This window comes from Vanessa atalanta, chromosome 3, assembly GCF_905147765.1.
Source record: "Vanessa atalanta chromosome 3, ilVanAtal1.2, whole genome shotgun sequence".
Lineage (NCBI taxonomy): Eukaryota > Metazoa > Arthropoda > Insecta > Lepidoptera > Nymphalidae > Vanessa > Vanessa atalanta.
In genome coordinates, this window is record NC_061873.1 from 5,687,994 (window position 1) to 5,715,934 (window position 27,941).

The 27,941-nt window shown below is 32.9% G+C and overlaps 2 protein-coding genes across 2 annotated transcripts; both read right to left on the reverse strand.

The window, feature by feature from the left end:
- Positions 1-341: 341 nt before the first annotated feature.
- Positions 342-2,578, reverse strand: LOC125077447. The gene is made up of 3 exons (XM_047689426.1): positions 2,371-2,578; positions 1,633-1,839; positions 342-1,542 (listed from the first exon to the last, which is right to left on the reverse strand). Exons 1-3 carry the CDS (start codon positions 2,470-2,472, stop codon positions 1,456-1,458), a joined length of 396 nt encoding a protein of 131 aa, XP_047545382.1. The 5' UTR covers positions 2,473-2,578; the 3' UTR covers positions 342-1,455.
- A 3,558-nt stretch (positions 2,579-6,136) lies between these two features.
- LOC125077446 lies at positions 6,137-26,577 on the reverse strand. The gene is made up of 5 exons (XM_047689425.1): positions 26,205-26,577; positions 10,341-10,552; positions 8,718-8,995; positions 7,103-7,276; positions 6,137-6,309 (listed from the first exon to the last, which is right to left on the reverse strand). The coding sequence occupies exons 1-5, from the start codon at positions 26,344-26,346 to the stop codon at positions 6,285-6,287; spliced, it is 831 nt and encodes a 276-aa protein (XP_047545381.1). The 5' UTR covers positions 26,347-26,577; the 3' UTR covers positions 6,137-6,284.
- Between the last annotated feature and the right edge of the window lie 1,364 nt (positions 26,578-27,941).

A 27,941-nucleotide genomic window follows, 5' to 3' on the forward strand; every position in this document is an offset into this window, starting at 1 on the left:
AATCAAAGGCCTTAGATAAATCACAAAATATCCCTAAGGCATCCTGTGACTCCTCCCAGGCCCTGTAAATATTTTTAACGAGCTCAACACCAGCGTCAGTTGTCGAGCGACCATTAAGTACCTGTTCACAAAAAAACATGAAAAAATTTGTTAAAATATTTTATTTCTGAAACGTAGATAAAATTGATACAAGTAATTAAAACTCTTAAAGATAACTTAAAGTTTTTACATAAAGAAGAAACTGCGGAAATTGTCTTACTTTTAACAATTTAAGAATTGCGCGTTTACCACAACTTTCGTAATTGTACAGCGTATCAACAATCTCGCATGCACACTTTTATATAATAAATATGATACAATTTAATTTTCTTATATAAAAATTTCAAATACAAGAAATTGACATAGTTACAACACAAAATTATAAGTATTACCTATTTGTATAAAAATTGGATATTCATTTTTTCGAAAGTTGAAATAGATTTCTTTTTCTCGTAAATCTATGTTCATATTTAAATATACGAAATTAAGAACAAATAATTTGTTCTAATCGCGCACCAAACATTACAAAATTTATTTTAAATATTTATAAAAAACTGGGGTAACAGATTCAATACAATACATTGAATAAAGTTAAATAATAAATAGTAAACTAATCTATCATATATTTAGCACTTTAAAAGATTTTTTAATTTAAGCATTAAATATAATTATGGTAACATTTTTGTGTAAGGATTTTTTTATTAAAAGATTCCAAAATCTTTCATAAAATACTAAGTATATAATATTTTTCGAAACAAGCAAATAATTTTTAATTGCTGCGTTTACAATTTTCAATGTAATCCTTATTGATGAGTCTACGCTATGTTAACTAAACTGTCAAATATTGAAACTCTAATATTATGCCAAAATATTAATTTGTGTAAATATCTTATCATTTAGTTTACTATTAATAAATGTCTCATTGCGTTTCCTGGAACTTCCTACGTTCACCGCACTCATTTCCATTACGATGTTATTTTCACTTAAATGAATTTACTTAATAAGGCAAGCTTTTAACATTATAATACGAGCAAAACCTACAATATGCAGGTTCATAAGTAAATCGTGCTTACATTCGAAATTTCGTCTAGTGGTCACAAAAATCGCACTCTCACACTATTAGAAGTTACATTGACTCGACGTGGGGAGGGTAAGGATGCACTGTATTCTCATAATTTGTCTTTGATTTTCCACTTTCACAACTTTTACAAAAGTACACTGGCTAATTGAAATCCATAAAATGATATTATTTTTGGACAGGAGTTATGATCGATTAAAAGTGTTTAAAGTAATCATGTACTATTTGAAATATTTGCACGTCAGATATTGTTTTTGTGTTTATTTTTTTTTACAATTGTTATGTACACGAGTGTCGTTACACTGAGATAGAAGGCGCGACGGCGCCGCCCGCCGACGCTACGTCAGCAACTTGAAAAACATAATACCTAACGAGATGTTGATAAACAAAACTAGGATCACTAATTGCTGCCGTGAGAACCAGTCCTGAAACAAATAATTGTTAATTATTTAGTTATTCATTTGTACACCAAATTTTATACAGAATTCATGTACAATATGATAAGAAATAACTACCTTCACTTGTGGACTAACTAGGTAGAGGAGGGGGTTGGCTCTCAGCTTTTCGGACTCTTCGTGCATGCGGCGAACTTCCTCGCGGCGCGCGGAGCCCAGCGCGGACACCTCCTCGCGGGACATGCCTCCGCCGTCCGGCAGCCGCGGCATGCCCGCCACGTCGGGCAGAGACTTCTTTCGTTGCAGCGTTTGTGGCGTGCTTAACATCTACGATTAAATTTTATTACTTTAATATTCAATTATATTTAATAATTAATTGGCAAATAATTCTAAAATGTACTTTATACAATTTTCAACATATATTTTTTTAAGTCTTTCTTACCTCTAACAGAAATAGATAAACATGACAATCTTACAGTATGTATGGACTTTTTATTATAGTGTTATTTCTATGGTTTATTCATTATTTTAAGAAGGAAATACTTAGTATTAAAAATACGTGAACATTAAATTATTGTAACACTATCATCAAATGCATATAATGTATTTTAAATAAAATGTATAGGTGGTGAGAGCTAAAACTTTCTACAATCAAAGGATTTGATTATTTGTGATATGTATATATTGACATCACATAACACATAAATGACAAAAACCCACGTAGTCAAAAAGTAAGCTGGATAATTTTCCTAAGATTCGTAATTAAATTGCTTTTATTTTGAACGTTGACTACCAAAACATATTTAATAGGTCCTTTTTAAACTTATCATTCGATACATACACGAAGGTAGTTTTTACCTCTACAGGTGGGACGTTTATCCAACTTTCAGAGGCTCGTCTCGCCAAAATAGCAGGCGAACACAAGAGGTCCTCATCTTCATCCTCTTCTTGATACCACATTTTATTGTTAGAATATTGAATTGACTTTAAATGGCACACTACAATTATTTATTACCTATTAATATTACGATACGATAGAGATAGATTATTTAATTAGTTATTTTTTTTTAATTAAAATTTGATAATATCACAATTATTGTATTGTATTGAATTGAATTAAATATCAGAACTGATAATTTTCTATTTATATATTCAGCGAATAGGTGATGCGCGGAAAGCGACAGCGAATGACTGTCTTAATTTAGAAATAGAACGGGCTGACCGGCTGAGCTCTGCCGCCCACCGCCTACATAGCAAAACGTAAACGCGCGCCCACCTTACTAACTTTATATTCTCGTATATACCTCCATTTATTACACATGTAAATATCAGCAATGTTTGTTTCATAAGCAAAGATTGCGATAACACAGATTGCAATTCAATGCTAAATGTGAACAGTAGCGATTAAGAGCTTTTGATCTCATCTATTTCTATCCTCTATTTACCGTTTTACGTGTCATTGAAGAACTCATAGAGTCATTTCATTAGGTAACGAGTGCATACATGTTGTAATAATAAGGTAATTAAAAAATTGTTTGTTGTTTTGTATGATTTTTTTACTTTAGCTTAATTAACTTGCCTAAACAAAATGGAAATATACAAATGTTCTGATATGTAAAGTAGCGACTCAGTCGCAGAATTCGGTAAGTATCGCAAAAATAAAAAATAAATCCTCATCGTAATATTTAAAGTTCACTTTTTTTTTGTTCTTTATTATTATAATTTTTATTTAGGTAGTGTGTAATTGAAATGACCTTTTTTATTTAAACATTGTAATATTAAAGAATTACTACTTATGTTGGTTGAAATTTATATTTTTAAAAACGAAAGAAATTCATACATACTTACACCCTTATTAAAATAATTTTAAGGTGTATTTGATAATAAAATTAAAACCACGTTGTGTTATATCTCCTTATGTAGATATTAATCTAATTCATTTACACATCACCTTTAAATTTGAAATTCTCTATTAGATTATTATGTAGCCCTCACCTGGGAATTGGGATCCTTTTCCAAAAAGCCTTATAAGCCGTTTATTAATATTAAGCACAAATGTTAGTGTTCATATTTTTATTTGCTTATTTCAACATCGCATAGGGTTCTGCTATTTTTCATCTCCTATTATTATTTACTACTCCTCACAATAATATTTTGTAACCTTTTTTCAATAATCTAAATACCTATTTATTTGTTTTTTAATTCAGAATTACACCTTGTATTCTTATAACTTGCTTAAACTCTACCATATACCCCCAACTTTGAAGTGTGAATTAAAAAAGAAAGTAATAAATTAACCTCTATCTGTTTTAATGTTTTGTTTGATACTCGATGATATGATATGCATTTATGTTTACAAAAGTTTATTTAATTATTGTATGTTATAATTATAATCTAACGATTATTATAATTATATAATATGTAATTAATAAATACACATCAAAACTATCATATGTAAAGATATAACTAAGAAATGTGAAAGATGTATCGACTGCATGGATTTTTAATAGATGTGTTTTGCCCACTATTATCCTTTATTTTGTTAATAATTAATATTGAACTTCTACGTTAACTTACCTTTCGACCTCCACCACCTCCTCCTCCTCCTCCTCCTCCCATGGGAGCCGGAGGCGATGGTGCTGGATTTTGTGCTACGAATAAACTTTCTGTTCTTTTAGGTTGATAGGGTGACGGTGAAATTTCTTGACCGAGGGTTCTTTTTCGTAGGAGAGAATCTTCGAAGGGCTGTTGCTCTCTTGAAGAAGCTCTAGAAATAGAGCCCCGACCGGAAGCTAAATGACCATTGCCAGCTGGTGTCGCTGCACGGGATGCAGGACGAGATGCAGGTAATGGTTGGGGTGCAACGGATCCAGCTCGTGAACCACTACTCGGAGGAGCAGCCTCTACAGATGGTTGTCTCGATCGTCTGCCATAACGATCCACGCTAGAGTCTCTACTTGGAGGTCTTTTGTAATGATCAAAGTAATCAATTGACGGGCGTGATCCTTGCTGTCGTAACTCACGTTCCCCGTTAATTATATCTTGCTCTGTTGAAGTTGGTTGCCTATAAGATGGCTGATCCATCGCTTGTTGACGATACATTTGCTTGTCTGGTGTTTGTCGGTAGCCTGGTTGGTTAATTGAAGATTGGTGATACATTTGTTGATCTGATGGCTGACGGTAAGCTTGCTGGTCCAAAGGTTGACGATACCCTTGCGAATCTGTATTTGGAACTTGTCTATCTAGAGGTCCTTCTGAATGCACAGTACCAGTACGAAGTTCGTTTCTTCGATATGCAGCCATAGCACTATCAACGTACGATTCACTTTGAGGATCATTCATGGGTTGAGCAAGAATACTTTGTCGTCTCGTTAGTCCCGGAGCCGCGTTCCACTCTTGTGACGGTCGTTGATTAGGTGATGGGCGCACGGAAGACGAAAATCTGCGATTTTGGTTAGAGTATTGTTGGTTGCTTTGGTCCATACTTTGCTGATGCTGTAATTGATAAGAAGATTGCGGTGTTGATTGATTATCCGGTATGTTATATCCACTAGGTGGATTATTTGATGGGTATAGTTTTTGATTTGGTATTTGATTTTGTATAGTTCCAGGAGCGTTCCATGGTTGTTCTTGGTTAGGTTTATAATATTGGTCAAATTGTGAACCTTGATTTCTATCATCGGCACTAAAATGGGGGTTATTTGGATATCTGGGATCCAGTGGTTGCCCTGTGTTATGTTGATATTGAGTTGATGGTCTTCTAGAAGAAATCGCGTTTGGTATTTTATTCATTTGGGGTATTTGTTGGTGCATCGGAGGGATATGATTTGGAATGCTCTTTCCGTCTAAGATTTTGTCGGCTTCTTGTGTTACAGGAGTATTAATTTGTTGTTCGTAGACTTTTTGTCGGTATTTTTCTCTTAACCCTATGCGGTCAAAGCCAGGATGCTTAAAATCTGGTGCGAACTGCTTAGCAGTTGATTGTGCAATATCACAGTCTTCTTTAGCTTGGTCTGCGGATTCATCTGCTTGTTCGGCTTTACCTCGGGCTGTAGCGGTTCTGTTAAGGAAAATATTTTATTTAGTTTATTAAAAAAGTTTTTTTTTTATATAATCGTTTTATGATTATAATTAGCATCAAATAGCTTAGGGTTGCAAAAATGTGATTTCTTTACATTTCTATATATCGAGTGATTAATTATAATTATTATACATATATGTCATTAAGATAATTTTATATGATATTATGTAAAGTAATAACGACAGGGAAAGATTAGGATGTAAATAAAAATAAACATAATATTTAAGTAAACACTAAATGCTTAAGAATAGTTTTTCATTTTTACAACGCTATGAATAATAATAATTCTTCTAATTATAGTTGTTACACTATTTAAATCTATTTACAACATTTTATGTATCGATAAAAGAGTCCTATTGAAAATGTTAAGATTTGAAGTACCTAGAAATAGCAATGTCGGCCTTTTGGAGCGCTATTTTCGACGCGCGTTGTGCTGCATTAACTGCTGAGTCAACTCGTTCTCGGAATTTCGCCGATCGCATGAGGAACATATGTTTTCGCTTCTGGCTCGTGATAAGTACGTTGTTTTTGTATTTTCCCTCTTCTCTGGTTCCGTCACGAAAAGTCGTAACACCATAGCCATATTTTCTATTTGCAAACCACTCGCCCTCGTAACGAAGGCCGTCGCTACGTTCACTGACACCGAATCCAGTACGCTTATCGTTCTTCCATTCACCCATATAGGTTTCAGTTACACTGGCATCCAAGTGTTCATCCTGAAAGATTTTTTATTATTTTATAGAGTTATATTATAATAATATTCACAATTCAAAAGAAGTACATCGAGTTAAAAATTATCATAACAACTATGAAATACCATAGCTGCTAGCTTTATGGTCACCCCGCATGATGGTCATTATTTTTGCAGTAGCTATTTTAAATTATATTTATTAATGAAAAATAAATGTCTATCAGTAGAAATTTGATAGACCCAAACCAAAAATTTGCATATATCGAATAGCAATTTTAAACATACACGTTTACAAATTTCGATTACTGTTTTTTTTTTTTTTTTTACTTTGAATAGCATTTAAAAGTACAGCTTCAGCATTTGTCTCATTGTAGTTATATTTTATATTGTTTTTGCAGCATGCGTCCAGTCATTTCTAAGCATCATTTTTGCAACTGGGTTCAAACCCCAAGTCGGGCCCATAATTTTGAAAAATTAGTAAGTCTGGGAGTTATGTGTATATATTTCCGTTCCTCGGAAAGCACTCAAAGCCATTGGTCCCTCATCTAAACTCTTTTCGGCCGTGCTGGATTTACTGTTCCATCGGATTATGAGTGCGATGGAAAAGACAGTGACCCAGTGTTACCGCACATAGTTCTACACTATACTGTATCCTGCGTCTCCCTTAAGATTAACCGCTTTGACCGAAATCATTGAATCGCCCTGTTATAGATTTTCTTTGACCATACTAACAGCGAAAAAAAAATATAATTTATTGGTTTCTCTTTAATTTCTATTATGATCTATTCAGAGTCAGGCAACAGTTGCAGCAGATTCACCTCAACAATGAAACTGGTGTTAGAGTTGGTATGCAAGGAGCCTCGCGTAGTAGCGGAATGCGTGCTTTCGACCGACGACACCCAGGATGAAGCGGAGCCGCCTGAGCCGCCTGACCGTACCGAGCCCGTGCCGCGCTTGTCCAACTCACCGGCACTGCGTTGCTTACGTAATTTCTGCGAACACACATAAAATATCTCTCAATTATAAAATTATTTTAATTTAAAAATACCTTCTAAATACATAAGTTACAAATTGTTAACCTAAGTTACCAGTTTTTGACGTAAGAGGGATTTATTGTGTCAATTACACCGGTAGCGGGTACCTAACCTATGAACAAAGCACCCCCAAGTAGATCTCTCTGCCTAAAGCGTCAGGAAGTCAGCCTATTTTTGTTTTTATTATAATAATTGAAGGAGTTAAAACGTATACAACAAATTTGAAATTTCCAAAATTTGAGTGTTGAGTTTAAGTAACAACCTATAAATATATTATTACTGAGCAAAGGCAGAATAAGAAGTATGTCAAGTTTAAGTCCAAACAGAATTTGCGGGGTCTGAGGGATAGTTCGAAATTTTCTATTAAAATATATTATTTATCTCAATTGAAAGGAAAATCAGCATTTAAATGTCTACTTTTAATATATTTATATACTATTTACCTGCAAGAAATTATAAAAGATTTAAAAAATATGTCTTGTTTTTAAGAACTGTCAATTACTGAATATTAGTCAAAAAATACTCTGTTTAGGCAAGACATCAATAAACAAAACACTAATTGAATTACATAAAATGTAAATATCATTCTTTCATTTTGTTGGACATATTGATTGATTGACATTAGATTTATCGTAAATACGATAGTAAGACAGCTAGTAATTCTTTCAAAATGTATTTAGGTCTATTCATTTTGGTTTGTCCGGTTCATAAATTGAATATACTCTATAATTAAAATATTTTTTTTTATAGTTATTTAGTTTTTTGAAAAAAATTTCAAAATATTTGTTTATGGTTTCGTTATTAAATAATTCAATCCTTCCAATTTCTGAATTATCTTAACATAAAATTTTTAAAATGAAATGTTTCTTTATTATTATTATATATGTCTTCAATACCTTTATACTTACTTGTAATTTTATTATAACTAAAATATGGGTTATGAATTGCCTAGATGTTTTTCAGTAGCACTTATTTAAATGATACTTATAAAAATCTTCTGTAACGAAGCATTTTATACACGTTTTATCTGTTTTATAATTTTCTAGTCTTTTGAAAATTGTAAGAGTTATTACTTGAAAAATGTTCTATAATATTATATTAGATGGTGCCCTCTCGACTTCGCATTAAGTATTCTTTATAATACATGAACGACTTCGTCTGCGTGGATTATCTTAACTTGGGGACATCGTATCGATGTTACTTAAGGTATTTTAATACATTTCAAGGTTTTTCATTCGGGAAACAATATTAATTTGGAAATTATCTTCAATATTTTATATTAATATTGCTTCAATTTATTGTTGCTATAATTTAAAATAATGCAATTATGGAATAGTAACAATAACAATTTTATAGTTAACCAAAATGTTATTATATTTTGTTCATGTGGCAAACTTACGGCAAGAAGTCCCTTTTTAGTCTTCTCAACAAGAGAACCTCGTCTACCCGATGGCTCATCAGAGCTGGCTTTAAGGACGAAGCCACCTCGGGCATCGTCCATTCGTGTTGTTCGCCGGTCGGAGGGGTCCGGCGTGCCCGTCGCCTCCGCCAATGATGAGAGCGATCCGCGGTGATCCCGCGCACTCCCGCGGTAGTGAGATGCCAAACCGAAGGGTGCCGATGTACGCACTCCGTATCCATGCCTGAGTCCTCGCATCCATTGTCCTTGGTATGTTCCTGTGGAAAAATACGCAGTCTCATAGTATATTATTTATACCAAATTATGTTGTGACGCAGAGCTAAATTTGCCCTGTAATATGCGTCATCATTATTGATTAGAGCATCAGTCAGTCGTTCATTAACTTAGTAACACTAATGACATTAAAGACATTTAGTTTTTTCGTAATAGCATGAAATAAGCCATCGACATGATTGTGAGTCGAGGTGGCGTGCGTGGCAGGCGTGCCGTTGCTATATTTAACCAGCGAGGGCCGCGGCTGGCGGGGCGTGCTGCAGGGCCGCCTCACTCGAACCATTCACCTACAAATCTCATCAAATCGCTTATTCGCAATCAAACCCTTCACACATCATAAGTAAAATTACGGTTAACGACAAATTAAGCTAAATCCTCTCATTTTGTAAATATATTTTGAATAAAAGATATTTTATGACGCAGTTTACTTTTTCGAATGAAGTTGACTGAAAAGCGGATATGAGTAATGTCCATGTCAGTAAAATGTTCACAGTATCATATTTGCGATTTTATGAATGACAAATCTTAATACGATCATGACTCAACGAAAGGCGTCGAGAATTGTATGACGTTGTTTCATGGTAATGCACGGCACGGGCTGTGTTACGCATTACTGATTTTTGGTATTAATTCAAGGTTATTTCAATGTAAGATATGTCAAAGTTTTACATTTAACGTTTCATATTTAAAAAATATTACCGAATAAATAAATTAGACATTACTGGGATATAATTCTGCTTACATAAAAAGTTGTCCAAATTGATTTCATTTAATAATCATTTAAAACTTTCTAAGCTATAAACCTAAATTCATAGGTATATTCGACCTCCACATATTTTCTCTGAGTGTAAACATTGCGCAAAGTAAGGAGGTTCTTTTTAGTTCACGCAATCGTAATGTAGGTCATTAGGTGATATTCATGTGCTTGGCTATTATTAAGCCGACGCACAGAAGACGTGGCGAAGACAGATTTAAGTTATGTTTAAAAGCATTTTTGCTTTTAGAGACCCGTAGCCTTTAATTTAAATTTTAATGATTTTTTATTTGTTAAAGAACGAAAAAGTATAAAATACCAATAGACCTGGTACCGTCTATTAATAAAAGGTTTATATTCACTTTTATTAAATATCATGCGATAGTTTGTTCAACGGACTATTATAAATACTCATCTAGAAACTTTGCCAATGATTTTTTATAAAGCGTTAATTGCTTTGATTAAACAGTTTAATAGGCTCAGACTATACAAAATGGGAATATCATGGTCATGTAAACGAAAGTATTTTTGTCGGTATTCTAAAAATTTGGCAATGGATCGGGCGTGATTCTTACCGCCATCGGCGTATGTTTCTGAACCATATCCGTCTTGGAGGCCGTTGGCCCAGGTGCCCTCGTACTTGGCGTTGCTTGTACTGCTCTGTCGGACGCCGTAGCGGCCCTTGTAGCCTTGAGTCCACTCGCCCCGGTACAGCCAGCGGTCGCGCGTTTCCACGCCCAGACCGTGCCGTTTGCCGTTTTGCCATTGTCCCTCGAATGAGCTTCCACTGTAAAAATAATATAATTAACTTGTTTTTAATATGTCATAATAATTATATTTGATTTATTAAATAATACTCGTTAAACTTGACCTAATTCGAATATAATCGTAACTTGACAAGACAATAAATTTTACGTACGTATACACGATACACACGTATCTAATATTTTAATGAGTTTTGTAGGTAAATTTAGTAAGGGTAACGAAATAATGATAGATAATCATAAATATGACGTATTATATAATACATAATATGTTGAAAAGTAATTGCGAAATCTTGTGTTGTATTTATGTAATAAATCTCTACAAATTTTGAAAAGCTATTTTAGTGAAGATAATTGCAATAAATAACTGAAAATTGGTGCTTATATCATTTCTTTTGTTTTACGCGTTCAGTTAGTTTGAAATTCATTAGCGTCTATAAATATACGTGACACGATTTTTTACTTCATATAACCGACCGAATAATGTATTTGATAATATTGTTAGCGTTAAAATAATTCTGTTAATTTCATATTTTGAATAACTTATCGTCTAAGTTAGTGTGAAATTTCTCCATATTTTTTACAAAAAAAATATGTTTGGATTCGCTACAATATTTTATCTTTATTTTACATCAGAAAAGTCGCTAGCGAAGCAGCATAGACGTACTTCACCTCTCTTAACTTCACTGTAGCTCTAAAACACTCTGGAGGTCTTGAAGATGTGTTCTACAACGTTTCTCTAGTCGACGTGAGCCAACCATTTCACCCTATTCGATGTAAAAACTTTTTTGCAAATCTTTATTTGATGAAAACATGTAAGATATTACTACTTAGTAAGGGGTCGTTTGCAGGATACACATATCATTGCAAATACGCGATAGATGACCTCGTTTTATTCGGGAATTTTAGAAAAATGAATCCTTAATTTTAATACGTTCGCATTCGATGTTATTGGTGGTTAGGTTACAATTGTGAGAGCACAATTCGAAATATTAATATCAATTAAATTTATAATGCTATTTACGACTACTATTTAATATTTACAGAATATATTTAATAGTCCATAAATGTTATAAATAATAATACAAATTACAAAGCCTCTATGTTAGCCAATCTTTATATTGCCTGTTTGCTTTCTGTTCAGATTTCGTACTGGTAATGAAAGGATGTAGCACCGAGCATGAATAAAAAAATTGAAAGGAGACTAAAATTTAAGTATTATGTACATTGTTTTGATGTAAGAATTTCTGGATGACAGCTACAGCGCTACCTACCGACTGTATATGACCCAGGTGACCTTATTATTACCGAAAAAATGTTTTATCAAATCGGTCTAGCTGTTTAGCAGGAGAAAGATTACGAAATCACAAATTTATAAAATTTTGTAAAAATTAAAAATGTTGCTTATTTTCTCCATATACAACGATAATAAGACTGATGTCAAGCATTATAATAATCAATGAGAGATTGGCATCTTATGGTATCTTTTAATTTTTTACTTTATAAGTATGAGACGAAGTTTCGCTTAGGGTTCAAGTCGCTACGAGATTGTTATCAAATGGTTTTGGCTGAATTCCAAAGTATGGAGTAGATACAAAAAATATCTACAAGTATAAAATATATTTTATTTGTTATTACGTACATAGAGATAATATTTTTTTTTGTGTAAGATTGTGTCTAAGAATGCCTTGTGTATGGAAGTATATTTAAGTGTTCAAGTTTTTAAACAGTAATGAAAATTCATCAGGTACTCTTTGGCGAAGTTTAATATCTTTAGGTATCTTTATATGCTATTTATTCACATTCAGATCAACCAATCAACATTGGGCAAGCGTGGGGAAATAAATGCCAAAAAATTACACATTTTAATTTTACTTTACGTACATATTTGCATTTTAATGTGTTTTATATAACATTTATGTACGAGATATTTAACAAGATATGTATGTATATTTTCTAGCTAAACGTGCTAATTTTCTGATATCAGCGCGTAGCGACCGTTAGCGCTACGAGGTCTTTTTAATTATTATTTTTTTGCGTACGATAAAAGGTTATTTGAAGAGTTTCTAGGCTGTATAATTTCACGCAACCGGTTAACAAGACCGCAATAATAAACGCCCATAGAATTACTATAACTGTATGAAAAGGTCACGTATAATATACATTTAATGCAGGCGAAACCGCGAAAATCTACCGTTATCATAAAGTTAATAAATTTGTATTATTTGCGAGCTGATGCAAGTCCTAAATGGAGAAAAATATGACAAAAACTTATATAGATCAACTGTGGATGACCCAATCATCCTGAGTTGATCTCACAGCTAATTAGGTTTTCGGACTAAGGGTTTTAACTTCAGTGTGATACGTCATATCTTTATAAATACATAATAATTATAAATATTTAATATGCTTTTTGAGAATATTTGACTAGCTTTATAAACATTTTTTTTTGTTACTTTTTATTATTATAAATAAAGAATTTTAATTAAAACACATTTTAAAAAATGGACATCAAAATCGTCCATCGTAGAAAAGATGCTGAAATATAAATATTTAAAAAACACCGAATTACGTAAGTAAAATCTTTATTTTCAATACTAGGTATTATAGCTGATTGGGCTATTTTAATGGATACGTATGAAAAGCACTATCAAATCCCAAGGGACGTGGGGTTTTTTTCTAGGGAAATCAAATGTATAAAACTTGTAGAGCTTACTGTATTGTGGGTTACAAACATACCTAAAGACCACACAATGAAAGGTGTGAATATTACGACTTAATAGATAGCTAACCAGAAATTGCTATGCGGTTAATTTATATGTGGTAGAAGTGGGAGCGAGAGGTATACCAGCAAAATCTTTTTTAACCTTCTATAATAAGATCTTGGTCTGTCAAACAGCAGTAAGTTTTATTTTAGAAGGAATATCTACCTGTTAGTACATTAGGTTCTTATCAAATTGGCTGGGGGGCAAAACCAGCAATGAAAGCGAACATTGATGCTTATTGCAGAAGGTGCCTTGAACCTTGAACAAACATCCCAGTCGCAACTCTAGGGAATTGTTTTTTTTTCTGCCACATCACGGACACGGCATCCACTCGATTAATCAATTGAATACTGAGAAGTTCAACTTCATAGACGAAGCTTATGAATACAATCTTTGCTTTGAAAATAAAATTCAAAGCTGAGATTAACAAAGAGCAAAGTATTTTCACTTTGTGCGTGTAACATGAAACGTTTTTTGTACTATTTCACCTATTAACGAAGCGTTTTATTACGGCTAAATTACATCCTTTTGATAGTTGCTTTGATGCTAGCAATAGCTTGCGGACATGTTGTGTATTGTGGTAGCGTTGTTTGAAATGTTCTATTGCCCAATACAATACATACAATAGCTACGAATCTAACTACTGTCGGAGTCATAATCGTTTTAAAAATTAACAACCTCGTTTGTCTACTGCTCAACCAGTCGTCCACGCGAATATTAGGGTTTTCTAGATAGTGATTATACGAGCACACTATGGAAATAATTAAAACGTCATTAAATACTGCGCTCTACGGCTTTATTAGATTTCCATTTCATTGGACTGAAATAGTGAGGATAAAAGTTTGCCCACTGATGGACAAAGATCTCTTAATGAAGTTACCAAAATGTACATATATTAATTGAAAATTAAATGTAATAATCCATCCCTCATGCCAAATACCACTACTAAATATACACTATGTGATTAAAATTTACATAATATATATTATTAACTATTCCGTTCTCACTTATGTTATTTATCGACGCGTTCCTTTTATGTTGATGGAAACCTTCCCGAAACATATCGAGAATTCCTGAATGCATACCTAATGTGTATAAGACGGTATAGAAAATAAAACAATGTCGACTTACACTATCATAACAAATATCTATAAATAAATAAAAACTATAGACAGACGGATTTTAATTTCTGAAATAAAATTTTACCTTAGTAATAAGACTAGTAGTAGAATATAATGTTAACACTATTCCGTCTCTATACATGGCATAAGATAAATTAAAAAAGTTTCATATAATTGGTTTTTCCCCTAAAATATTATAAGAAAATAAAATTAATTAAGTTAAATAACACAAGTATAGATTATATAGATAACAATTGATTATGTGGGAGATATAAGAAACATCTATAAATTTTTTGTTGTATGTAACATTCGAGCCTGAGCCGAGATGGCCCAGTGGTTAGAACGCGTGCATCTTAACCGATGATTTCGGGTTCAAACCCAGGCAGGCACCACTGAATTTTCATGTGCTTAATTTGTGTTTATAATTCATCTCGTGCTCGGCGGTGAAGGAAAACATCGTGAGGAAACCTGCATGTGTCTAATTTCAACGAAATTCTGCCACATGTGTATTCCGCCAACGCGCATTGGAGCAGCGTGGTGGAATATGCTCCAAACCTTCTCCTCAAAGGTAGAGGAGGCCTTTATCCCAGCAGTGGGACATTTACGGGCTGCTAATGTAACATTCGAATCATTTCTTCGATATTATTTATATCGATTCTATCTTATATATATTCGATCTTAGTCTATGTCTGTGTTAGTGATGTTACCAATATGTATATATGCGTATATATATCACAAATTAATGCGATTATGATAGGTAAATATAATTTTTTTAAATAAGTTTCATTTATATTATAATTAGTAATTATTATTAAATTTTTCTGAAACCTAAAATCTTGTATGTTTTTTATATATTATCTCTAATCGTGTCTCAGATGGTCGCTTTGACCGTAAAATATACCACATTTCCGACTAGTTTGAAGAAAAAATAATGAAATAGAATAAAAATTAAAATACAAGTATTTTACGCCTAATTGTACGTATGTATGTACATAATTTTGGTGCTTGTGACAAAATAATCTAGAATACTTAATTTTATTTTTATTGGATTAATTGTTTAAATGATAACTTATTTAGATAGATAGGATAACTGTGTAATGGCTTTATTTGTATATGAGTATGAATTTCCACTAATAATATTGTAATTGCGATTCAACTGGCAAATACTGCCAGTACTATTGATACGATTTCTCGAGGTCAAGTTAAATGTATTATATGGATATATAAAGTAGTTTAAACATAGTTAAGTGTTATTTTAATGCGTTCAAATATCAAAATAAAAAAGTGTTAGTGTAATAATCCCTGTACATCCTTTCTACTTGGGATAATAAATAAAATTATTTAAAAAAATATGTTATTTTATACAATAACGGTGTTACTAACTAACTTTGTATAGTGGTAACTTATATATAATTACGTTACTACTTTGTTTTCTTTCTATCATCAAAAAAATATTATGAAACTCTACAACCGCTATTACAACGTTTGAAAATAAGGAGTTAATATTTTAGTCAGTATGCCTCGCTCTCTACGACCGATTAAATCTACTCACAGTCAATCATGAATCTTAAATCATAAATCTTAACAAACAATAACATACGGCTTATAATGTTTTGTTTATCTGTAATTACCGTAATTAACTCATTATTGCATATATAATAAACTTTTTGCATATATTTGACCAATAGTAACAGAAGAAAACTATAAAGATACCATTTATTCCACTTATAAAATTGAAAAAAAAAGAACTAGTGTTTTCTGAATTTGAATTTAGTAACGAAATAAAAAAGAACTGTTTATATAGGCTGATAAATTTTCATTAAAAAATAATAAACAATCTAAAATTTTACTACATTAGCCTTGACTTTTATGAAAATATATTTGTTACAATCACTGCAAAACAAACAAAGTTCAGATTGTTTCGATCCGTAACTAAGCGCTCTACTGCCGCATAGAGGGTATAACGTAGTTGTTTACACTTATGTACATATATTATACTAGCTAGTGCGCGGCTTGCGTTGCAATACATCTTTAAATATGTAACTTAACTAATAATGTCTATCCTATAAGTATATAAATATAGTTGTCATTATGATCGGTTGAACGGTATAGACTTAGCCGTAGCGCCATGGTGAGTTATACCCAAGTAGATAGTATAAAAACCCCCATATGCATATGTGCAAAATTTTATGGTAATCAGTCAAAACAGTGTTAGTTTATTAATATCAATCTGAAATATGAACAACTATTTTTATATATATAGATTCATAGCTAAAGTCAAACATCAACACATGTACGGCCAGTGAGTAACACTGAAATTCCTTTCAGTTTTTATTAGTTGCGGTAAGATAATGGATTGGTCTGTTCTACACATGAACACGGGCGGAACCAGTCGAGTCTAACGGCTATTTATATCTCACCAGTTACATATTCTGCGGTAGCGTAACTGAATACTGCAAGTTAAACCGGCGCATTGTAAGACCTACTGAATGCCGACCTTGGACGTAAAATGTTCGGCCAGTTCCTACTTATTTTAAACTGTTCACCGTGCTACTAGAATTGTACTTTTTCACAAAAGAAACAATATCATTTAAATGTTCTCAATGAACATATAGAGCAATCTATCAACAGCTAAACCAGGTTTCGCTTATGATAAAGTTCATATCATGATTTAAAATATTACAAGTTGCAAGCTGGCCAAATATCAATAGATGTGGTAGCGCGTATTAGCTGGCTCTTATACGGGTTGCCAGCCAAGAATCATCTCATAAAACAATGATCGCAACGTATAAGCCCACTTGAAGAGAGAGACTAATTATATCAACTAGTGGTAAATACTGACCCAAGTGCTGATTTAATGGCTAAATGCTATCCGTGAGACAAAGTCGTCGATATGCTTACTAAACTACATGACCTACAATTTGGCTACAGGCCGCGTGAAACGCCCACGCGACTGACGCACCTTGCTTGTCAGTTGTCACGCAAATGACAATAGTTTAGACTCAAGAACGACATTATTAAGAATAAAAAAAAGTCTTGAATGTTATGAATTCTTCGCCTGCCACGTGTTACTCATTTTATCTATTTCAATGTTTCAGTAAAAAAAGGCTACAAGATAAGATGATATTCATCATTTGCCTTGGCATGTTCAATTTTATGTATTCAATATATTATATATTTTAAAATAATACATTAATAATAATTGAATTTTCTAGAAGCTATTTGCCTGCCATGACGAAATACTGCTTGTATTTTCTATATACACATACTTGCACTTAGGGTAAAGCTAGTAGCGGCAATTGGTCATATCGAATAACGAATTTCATACAATCTCTTACTATATAGGTGGGTATTTTCATTTATTTTACACAATGCTTTTTTTTAAACGGCAAAAATGCCAATACCAATTTACAAGTATTTTAAATTTAAATGTGTCCGAATATTATCTATATGTATAAGCAATTCAATGTTACAAAATTCGACGAATTGTAAACTTAGTAAGTTAATGTAGGAAACTACATTATTTGTGTAGGATAAACATAGAATACTTTCACATCGAAAGAAAGGATCTTAAGTAATTGTAAACTCACACAGTCTACGTAAATAAAGTCGCTTCCAAAAAAGAAATTAAAAAATTCAAGAGCTTTAAAGTTGCCCCACGGGAGCAATTCGTAGACTTTGCTACGCTATATGTTGTATAATAATAAAATTTAACAGTATTTAATATATTATACTAAGTAAAACTCATGTTAGGATATTTCCTAATATATAATAAATTCCTTCTTAATAATGTCGTTCTTGAGTCTAATAAACAAGTTCTCAATATAAATTAAATATCGGTATTTCTATTACGTAAAATAGTATTGAATTGCGACCATTTAACCCAAACTACTTATTTTTGATATAGTATTTCAACTCTTACTTAATTAAAAGCCGTAATTACTTCTTTAATGTATTGCTCCGTTTCTCGACGAAACGATGTCAGTCACCTCATTATTTAAAATCTCCGCACACGGCAGCATAAGAGGCCAAGTCCTCTAGGACGTACCTATAGTGGGCTTCACGGTACTTCTAGTCGTGTATTTGCATTAAATCTTTTCAAAACTTTTTTACCTGAAATTAATTTTATATATAATTGATAGCGGCTTAAATTATTCTTTAAAAGCATCTTTATGATGTATGATTTACTTCTTTCTATGGAGTCGTAAAATATAAGACGTATGTGCTAAAATTGTGGCAATGTAAAGGGTTAGTCGATATAAAAATAATGTTAAATCTTTTCAGAAGCAGAAAGTCTATTAATTTAATTATGAATACTGAAAACAAAAATATATCTCGACTTCAAATTTTTTGTTTGCACATTATTGAATATATATGTAATGTAGAAAATTATCGCGGAAATATTAAACACGATTATTTTTAAGAAATATTATAAATAAAAACATTATTGACTGAAGACAAGTTAATCTTCTTTCTGTCTCCTACTTAGCCCTATCTTAAGCACAACAAGCGCTAGGGTGCAAGAAGAAAATTGTACAACCTTTGAACACATCGTGCAATGCTATAATATAAATACTTTTATATCAATTCTAGCACTAAACTAAAAAATGTATTCTAGCATTGTTTTATATCGTAGAACACGAACATGAAATGTCAGAATGAGATGTTACTTTGATGATAATAATTATAAAACTTGTTAACGTATCAAGACGGCCTATCATTGTGAGTCGGTTGATAACATTTCACGAGTTTTCACTCGTGAAATGTTATCAACCGAAGAGTATTATATACTACTCCTATTGAGTTTCTAGAATAGTTCATGCTGATGGCAAAATACCCAGTAGGTGGACACTAGTGTCCTGGGAACAGGAACTGGCTTTTGTACGACGCTTATACACTGACATATTGGCTCCGTATCATGTTCCTGCGGTACCTAGAGGAGTACCAGCTGATTAGCGACCGCCAGTACGGTTTCCGTCGGGGTCGCTCAGCCGGTGATCTTCTAGTTTACCTTACTCATAGATGGGCGGAAGCAGTTGAGAGCAAAGGGGAGGCATTAGCAGCCAGTCTGGACATAGCGAAGGCCTTCGATCGCGTGTGGCACAAAGCGCTTCTTTCGAAGCTTCCTTCCTATGGGCTTCCCGGGAAATTATGCAATTGGATTACCAGTTTTTTGGCAGATCGGAGCATCAAGGTCGTTGTCGACGGTGCATGCTCTGACTTAAAATTCGTCAATGCTGGTGTTCCACTAGGCTGCGTTCTATCACCCACTCTGTTTCTTCTGCATATCAATGACTTGTTGCAAATCAGTAACATTCATTGCTATGCAGACGACAGCACCGTAGACACCTCATACACCGGCCGTGCTAATATTTCTCGGGAAAACGTCGAAGAAAACCGGAACAAACTTGTATCTGAAATCGAGTCTTCGTTAAACAAAGTCTCGAACTGGGGTCGGCTAAACCTAGTTCACTTCAACCCCAAAAAGACGCAAGTTTGCGCGTTAACTGCTAAAAAAACACCATTTGTCGTATCTCCACGATTCGAGAACATTCCGTTAGCCGCTACAGCTAGTATCGGAATACTTGGCGTTGATGTTTCGAGTCTCGTTCAGTTCCGCGGTCAATTGGAAGGCAAAGCCAAATTGGCATCAAAAAAGCTTGGTGTGCTCAGCAAGGCAAGACAGTATTTCACGTCGGCCCATCGTCTAAGACTATACAAGGCGCAAATTCGGCCTCACATGGAATACTGCTCTCACCTCTGGGCGGGTGCTCCCCAGTACCAGCTCCTTCCATTTGACCGTATCCAACGTAGAGCGGCTCGAATTATCGACGATCAAGCCCTTTCCGATCTGCTTGATCCTTTGGCTTTGCGTAGAGATGTTGGATCGCTCTGCATCTTCTACAGAATTTATCACGGGGAATGTTCCGAGGAATTGTTCGAACTAATCCCGGCTGCTGAATTTCACCTTCGGACATCTCGTCAAAATTCCAAATATCACCCGCACCACCTAGATGTCCGAAAATCCACAACAGCGCGATTTTTAAGACATTTTCTGCCTCGCACAACCACTCTGTGGAACCAGCTTTCGCCGGCGGTTTTTCCGAACCGATACGACTTGGGAACCTTCAAGAAAAGAGCGTACTCTTTCCTGAAAGGCCGGCAACGCACCTGCAAGCCCCCCGGTGTTGCAGATGTCCATGGGCGGTGGTAGTCACTTTCCATCAGGTGAGCCTCCTGCTCGTTTGCCACCTTATGACATAAAAAAAAAAAAAAAAAAAATGTTAGAGTAACAGCGTTTCAGCGAGTCAACAGGCGCTCATGCTAGCACTGTTACCACCATTCACGCGGTCATGATTTGCAAATTTTTTTTTTCATTATATACTTATTAGAGAACTCAATTGAAACAATTCTTATGTTAATAAAGTCTTTGACCCAGTTCAGTATATTAATTATGAATCTGAATATAATTAGTATACACAGTCAGGACAACGTCTGCCGGGTTTTGCTAGTTTATTATAGTGTTTGAATAATTGTATATATTTAGAGATGATACATTTTATAAATACTTTCAGTGCTCCCCTGTCCTCTCTCTAGGATAGATACCACGAATTTGCACTTTATTTATTAATCGAATATATTGTAAATTTGAAACGTTTTTAATTAAATTGAATTTAAAAAAGTTACTTTAGTAATTATCCCGTATGGTTATAAATAGCAATTTATTGATGTAATCATGTATATGCCATAAGAACTCAAATTAAAAGGAATATAAACTCAAACGGACAGAAGCTATCTTATATGTATTGTCTATATATGTAATAAACACATAAGATAGCTTAGCTATATGTAATAATAATTATTAAAAAATCAATAAGTCTCACAATCAAGTGTCTGCTGTCAGGAGATATAGTAGCTGTCAGGAGATATAGTAGAAGATATGGTAAGGCTTGAGGTTTTTCGAAGTTTTGTTTATGTAATCGTAATTTATTCATTATTACATAGGTAACAATCAATTGGATAATCTGAACTTTATATAATTTTTTTAGAACATTTTAATTTTATTTGTAAAGCGGACATCATTTTTCTTGTTTCCGGTGTAATATTTTTGCCGCGTCTCCTGTATTTAATTTGCTTGTGCCTCAATGTAAAATTTTATTACAATTGGCACAGTCGTTTATAAAATAACAAGCAGAAAACAGAGATTACTTTCGCAATTATAGTATTAGTATTATTGTGTTCGAATTAGGTATATAAATGATTTATATTTTAGTTTAGTATATATATTGTATCATAAAATCCCTTACTACTTTCTCACCGTTTTATAAATATGATATTTTTTTTACAAAATACACAAGAGCTCTATGTCATAATAAGATCTATGGCTTTAAATATAATGAAAATTGAATAAATTGCAATATTCTTAGTCTATTTGCACATTGATTTTAACATGTGTATTTTTATGAAGCTCAGTAAAGAGAAATATTCGTTCATTTATTATTTTATATTATTTATAATATTATTATTTATGCCACAAATATAGTCGAAGTCAAAATCGTTCTTAAAAAATCTACTGGAGGACGGATTGGAAAGGATGTAGCTCAAGAAAGTAAACAAAATATACTTAAGTTTCGTTTAAATTGGCCTAGCGATCGTTTCGTCAATAAAGTTGTATATGCTAGTTATGCAGTAATTATACAGTCGGTAATTATCATCAACGTATTCTGCGTTACTAATTAAATAAATAGTTAACTGGTTTGTCATAAAAAAAATCTATAAATAAATTATTCGTATAGAAAATAAATTATTGCATTCGAAAGTCAAACTGTCAACAATTAGGTAATGCTTTGATATTATTATTACATTATTGAATTTAGATATTTTTCTTAATTAAATAGATACTTGACTTACACTGTTAGAAACAACAATTTGTATCAATACTTAAAATAATTTTAGATATATGTATGTATATAAGTTATGCCAACATTCTTTTGTATTTAAAATATAACTTTATTTTAATGTTGTTTCCAGCTGCGTTAGTTACCGTAGTGTATTAGGTTTATAATCAAACACCATTATACTTTTTTATTCCTCAGAAAAATATAATTTACACATATAATACATTTATATCATACTATTTCCTATATTAATAATAATCTGTACCCGTGCGAAGCCGGAGCGGGTCGCTACTTATAAGGGGATACATACACTAAAATGTCTGACTCATCCCTCTAAATAACAACATGTATTTTTTACGTATTTAGATATCTTCACAAGATAATATGTGAGTCAATTTTGGTATATATAAAAAGGAAATTGTTCTTAAAAAGGATATTTTTTTTCATATATTAATTTATTTAATTTAGGTTAACAATTGTATAATTTACTCTAATGAACAAAACGATGTCGTATAGAAATTCGTTATTTGAGCACGGAAATAGTACGATGGAAACAAAGTAGTGGTAGCGATCGTCGGAACAAAGTCCATCTCTAACAGCACCTGTAAAGCCTATTCGATTCAAAGAAATAAAATAGTAGCGCTATAAGCAAATCGCATGGAATATGAAAATCAATGAAAATTTTGTTTGTTTTTATAATTGCATCTGGAGTGGGTGTTATTTGATTGGAATAGTTAATGTTACGATATAATTATGTATTTAAATTAGTATTTAAGTTTTTAAAGTGGGAAATATTTTTTGTTACGGTAAAAAGCATCAAAATATGATATCTTTAAACACTCGAAACGTAAGTCTTTAAATAATGAACACTAACGAGCCGTTGCTCATGGATTTATCTGCACACAGCAAAGTTCAAATGGTGCTTGTCTGTCAATTTATATCCAAACATATTTAATGTTAGCAGCAACTAACTCATTAAAATAGTACGCTGAGGTTTATAAATCAAGCTATTAGTTAAGCATCGTTTCACAAATAACTGATGTAACATGCTATACATTTTTATATATTATGTATTTCTAGTTACAATTAACATTTGTATATGCATATCTATGACACAGTAGCTTCTGAATGGCATAGCTTCGTCTCTCCTTTTATAATAAATGCTTACAAAAACATACACACCAAAACATAAATATGTATAAAGATACTTTATCCCTGTTTAAGTATTAATAAATAAGTAGTCAAAAGCAACAAACAACATTGACACAACAATAAACACACAACAAACATTGAGTGACTGCTTGTGATATTCCTGAAGCCTTTACGCACGCGCCTTTTGAATTTAAACCGATTAAAAAAAATAGTATTTCTTCATTCAATATATATGTAAGGAATAGTTGGATGAATAATAATATCAATAATAATTTGCCTAGTAATTTGTCTAATTACAAATTACTTGTTTTACAAATTACAAATTCTTTATTGTCTCTGATATGTTAGAAATAAATTTTGCATATCATGTTCAGTTTTAAGGTACAATATACATACATATATACAACCAAACTACGGTTGGGTACAAAAGTAACAAAAGAAGGAGGACGAAATAAATATGACCTAGTAGATTACAGGTAACTTTTCCACGGCTAATTCCCTTTTCATTCTAAATCAAGATCTCTAGCGAGCTGGGCAAAGAGCCGAAGCAAAAAGTAGCTGTAAAACAAGGAAAACTACCATACTCACATGTATACTACAAATTAACATATTTAAAAGGAAAAGGTAACGTGCAGTCCACCTAGAATCAATGGATGGAAGTGTCAGTTAAAATATTTTTGAATATAAAAAAGAATATTGTTTTGTTGAATTTGTTTATGGTGTGATTGTAAAAAATGAAATCGAAGTAATTTATATTACTGTTGTCTCTGTACCACATCTAGAATCTAGACTATAATAGATAGCTTTCGAAATGTTAAAACAAAATAAAATTAATAAAAGAAATATTGTTCATTACAATACAAAGGTTTTAGAATTTACTAACATTTGTGAAGGAAATGGACAACTTTACTGTTTATGGCTTCAGTAAGGAAGCAATAAAAATACCAAATGATTTACCAAAAGTTAAATTAAAATGTATAAGGATATTTTTCAATGTAGTCATAAGAATCAATGACGATAAAGGAAATAAGAAAGAGTTAATAAATTAAACAATTCAATAGGATTTCCGAGTTTATACAGTTTGTTAGTAATTTTAAATAAAGGGGGAGTAACAAGAGTGAAATTTAGCATAATTAAAATGAATATATAATGCGTGAACTAATTATTAATGTATATAAATATATATATTACTTACCAACAATTAATTACGGTCTAATTTTGGTCACTAGTATATAAAAATTGAAACGCAATAAAAAACCGCCAATTAAATTTACTCAAATATAATTTTCAATATTGGTTTAAATTTTAGTAAAGTAATACAGAAAGTAAGTTTATCGTCATCCTTAAGTGCTCCTTGAAAATGTATATTGTTATATAATCAAAATCCTGTAATCCATTACTTTCAAGATACCTAAACCTGATATTATCTTTAAACTAAACACGCACGCATTAGGTTAAGTCACTTTACTATTAAAAATATTTCTGAACTACAATTTATGTTAACCATATTTTTTATTAATACAGTACGTACATAACAAATACGATTAAGAAAAAAGAACTAGAATGTATATTTTATTTTCAACAAGCATAATCATAATAACGAAATCATAAAAAAATTTAAAAATAAAATATAGTATATGAAATTTAATATTTTGCTAAAAAAATATTAACGAGTCCTTAAATCAAACTCTGCTACTACTAAAATTCTAGTGCATATATAACTCCTAATTCGTTTTATTTGTATATTAATTTTGACCCAATTAATTTTAAAATATTTATATATTTTTTAAATCTTTGACCGTATAATAAAAAGAGGCCAATACACTATTGAGGTTTGTCTAAAATCACAATGTCGGGAGTTTCCTATTTTGATGGAGCAACGACCCGATGAAAGTGGGTTAGATGAGAGCAGGCGTCCGCTGAGATTTATAGGAAGGTCTGGCACAGTAACGCATTCTGCCAGAGCCACGTACTCATACTGTGATGTCTGTATAACTCTTGTGTAGGTAAATATCGATAGCCATATAAAAGCCAGATAAAAATAATTTCATTTAGTCATTATGAAATGCACCTCATTGTCATTCCTAATCAATTCATTTTAATCTTTTGAAAAAAAAATCGTTTTTTATCCTTTTCTGTTAATGTTTAATTCGATTTTTGAAGTACTGGTATTAAATGAAGCTTGAGATAACGGTTACCGTTATAAATTATTTACATGAAACGCGTAAATACAAACTTAATTAAGATTATTTTTATTGTAACAATAATATCAGATAGTCAAGTGTCGAGTAATCAATGAAAAGTTCAGTGAATGTAATTTATATAAGTAGTGCATAAAATGATATAATACGTGTTTTTTTTACAAGTCACATGTCAACTCCCGTGATCAAGACATTAAACAGCTGCACTACATTGCCCTCAATTGCGACTTATAAAATCGTGTTTTCCTTTACCACGCGTTATTAGATCCTTAATGGATGTGTCTATAACAATGACAGCAGGTCAATTGACATCGAGGCCGCAGCATCGCGATACCTACTCTTATCACTTATCGTTATCAGTAGCTACAGATCGATATGACTATTTTCTTCGTGGTTGGACCATTAGGCACTTTCACCGCCGTTACACGCGTTTTCTAGCGAAACACCGAACTCAATTATTAATAGCAGACTATTTTTGGAGCGGCTTCGGACGCGGATTTCGGGCATGTGCGAGGCCCGGGCGGAGACACTACCTCACCTGGGCCAGGTGTAGACGCCGGATACTTCGAATCCAAAGTGCCAGGAGCCGGCGTACGCCCCCTGTCCTTTCGGTCCAGTACACACACCGTGACCGTGGGCCTTGCCGTCCTCCCAACCGCCACAATAGGTACCACCATCATCAAAGTCGAATCGGCCACCGTTGAGGCCACGCTGCGGGGGATTTCCGCTAGCGGCGTGCGCGGTGTCGGCTAGCTCGCTCGGCTGCATCACGCGAAACCGTGGTGCCGCGGAGGGGAGGGCCTCCCGCGCGCGCCCTCCGCCGAGCTCGCGGTATAAATAAACATCAGCTGGGCATGTCGCGCCGTGGCGCGCGGCCGAGTGAACACCACTCCGGTCCTGCGCGAGGAGCACTGCCGCTGAGTCGCCGCGGCCGCCCGCCCGCCGCCCGCTGCGTCCCGCCCGCCCTGCGCATTGCGCACTCTTACTACTCTCTACTGTTGTTCGCGGTCCATCTTCTTTACCAATATGCCACTATTTTAATGGTAGTGTAGTTAAGACTTATTTTAAACTAATTTCAGTAAGCTATTAGCTGCATTTTAGCACACAATAAAACAATTACAATATATTATTTGTGAAGTAATTTACTAAATGAATAGATACATTTGAAGATGTCTTTTATAATAATTAAAAAGGACATCGTTATCGTATGTGACTTAATAGATGTTTTTTTTATTTTGAACGTAGCCATCAAAAATCAATGCTACCAAATTTGATAATTCTCCCTTTACAACCTTTCTGAATCTTTTACTGGTTTTTAGATAGATATGTTCAGAGGGGCTCATTAAAAGAAAGCCCGATAGAAGCTTACGCCTGCGCTACCTACGCTAAAACTTTACTTAATGTTTATTTAACAAAAACATTGTTGACTACAATATACAAATTTTTTTCTTCAAAAAGTTTTTTGATGTGCATTAAAATAATGGGTTCGCTAATAAGCTCAAAACTTATAATTAGTAAAAGTTTTCAAGAATTAATTGAGAACGCAATGCCAAAATTATAGATACTATATACATTAAGGATCTTAAAGTATCTTAGGAGATCATTACTAGGAACACTGTCGTTATACCTTTTTTTTATATATTAAATTAAGGCTTCTCTATTTTGATATCTATATTAATATTGTGTCTGTTTGTCCACGCCTAATGCAGAAACAAGTTTATGGATCTCAATTGGCTGTTACACTAGGTTTCTTTTGTCCTTTGATAAACGATAAAAATCTAATGACCATTAAATTGTGTTAATTGGTTTGCTGTTGGTGGCATAATTTTCTGTCAAGAAAGTCGGACAAAACGATCGAAAATATACACATTATTCTTAATAAATAATCGAACTCAATGTACTTATACCCCAAATCAGGGTAATTTGTTAAAATTTGGATTTCAAATAATCAGACCCATTATAGTTACAACACTTTTGTGTTAAATATAATATGTTTATCCTAGGTTCCGTCAGATTTGTGGTACGTTTTTACCTTTTTACGTCTTTATAAATATCTTCAACTTTAAAACTGATCAATTAGAAACCTGCTTTACTAAGTATGTTGTTTGTTTGCCTGTATTTATGCAAAAAATCTCAACGATCACTTTGCAAAAATAGCACAGCGCGGGAAAGGACATATGAAAAATGTACCTACCTGTTTGAATAATGCATATTATACTTCGTAATGCAAACCGTGTACAAAAAAGTGTACCTAACCTTTCTATACACTTACTTA

What these genes read in the sequence shown, in the direction of transcription:
- LOC125077447 (XM_047689426.1), bottom strand. Translation starts at nt 2,472, where the DNA reads ATGTGGTATCAAGAAGAGGATGAAGATGAGGACCTCTTGTGTTCGCCT. An exon ending in TAAACGTCCCACCTGTAGAG is followed by an intron (nt 1,840 to 2,370) that starts GTAAAAACTACC and finishes ATTTAATCGTAG; the next exon opens with ATGTTAAGCACGCCACAAAC. An exon ending in TAGTTAGTCCACAAGTGAAG is followed by an intron (nt 1,543 to 1,632) that starts GTAGTTATTTCT and finishes TATTTGTTTCAG; the next exon opens with GACTGGTTCTCACGGCAGCA.
- LOC125077446 (XM_047689425.1), bottom strand. Translation starts at nt 26,346, where the DNA reads ATGATGGTGGTACCTATTGTGGCGGTTGGGAGGACGGCAAGGCCCACG. An exon ending in GGCGTCTACACCTGGCCCAG is followed by an intron (nt 10,553 to 26,204) that starts GTGAGGTAGTGT and finishes TTATTTTTACAG; the next exon opens with TGGAAGCTCATTCGAGGGAC. An exon ending in ACACCAGTTTCATTGTTGAG is followed by an intron (nt 6,310 to 7,102) that starts GTGAATCTGCTG and finishes AAAATCTTTCAG; the next exon opens with GATGAACACTTGGATGCCAG.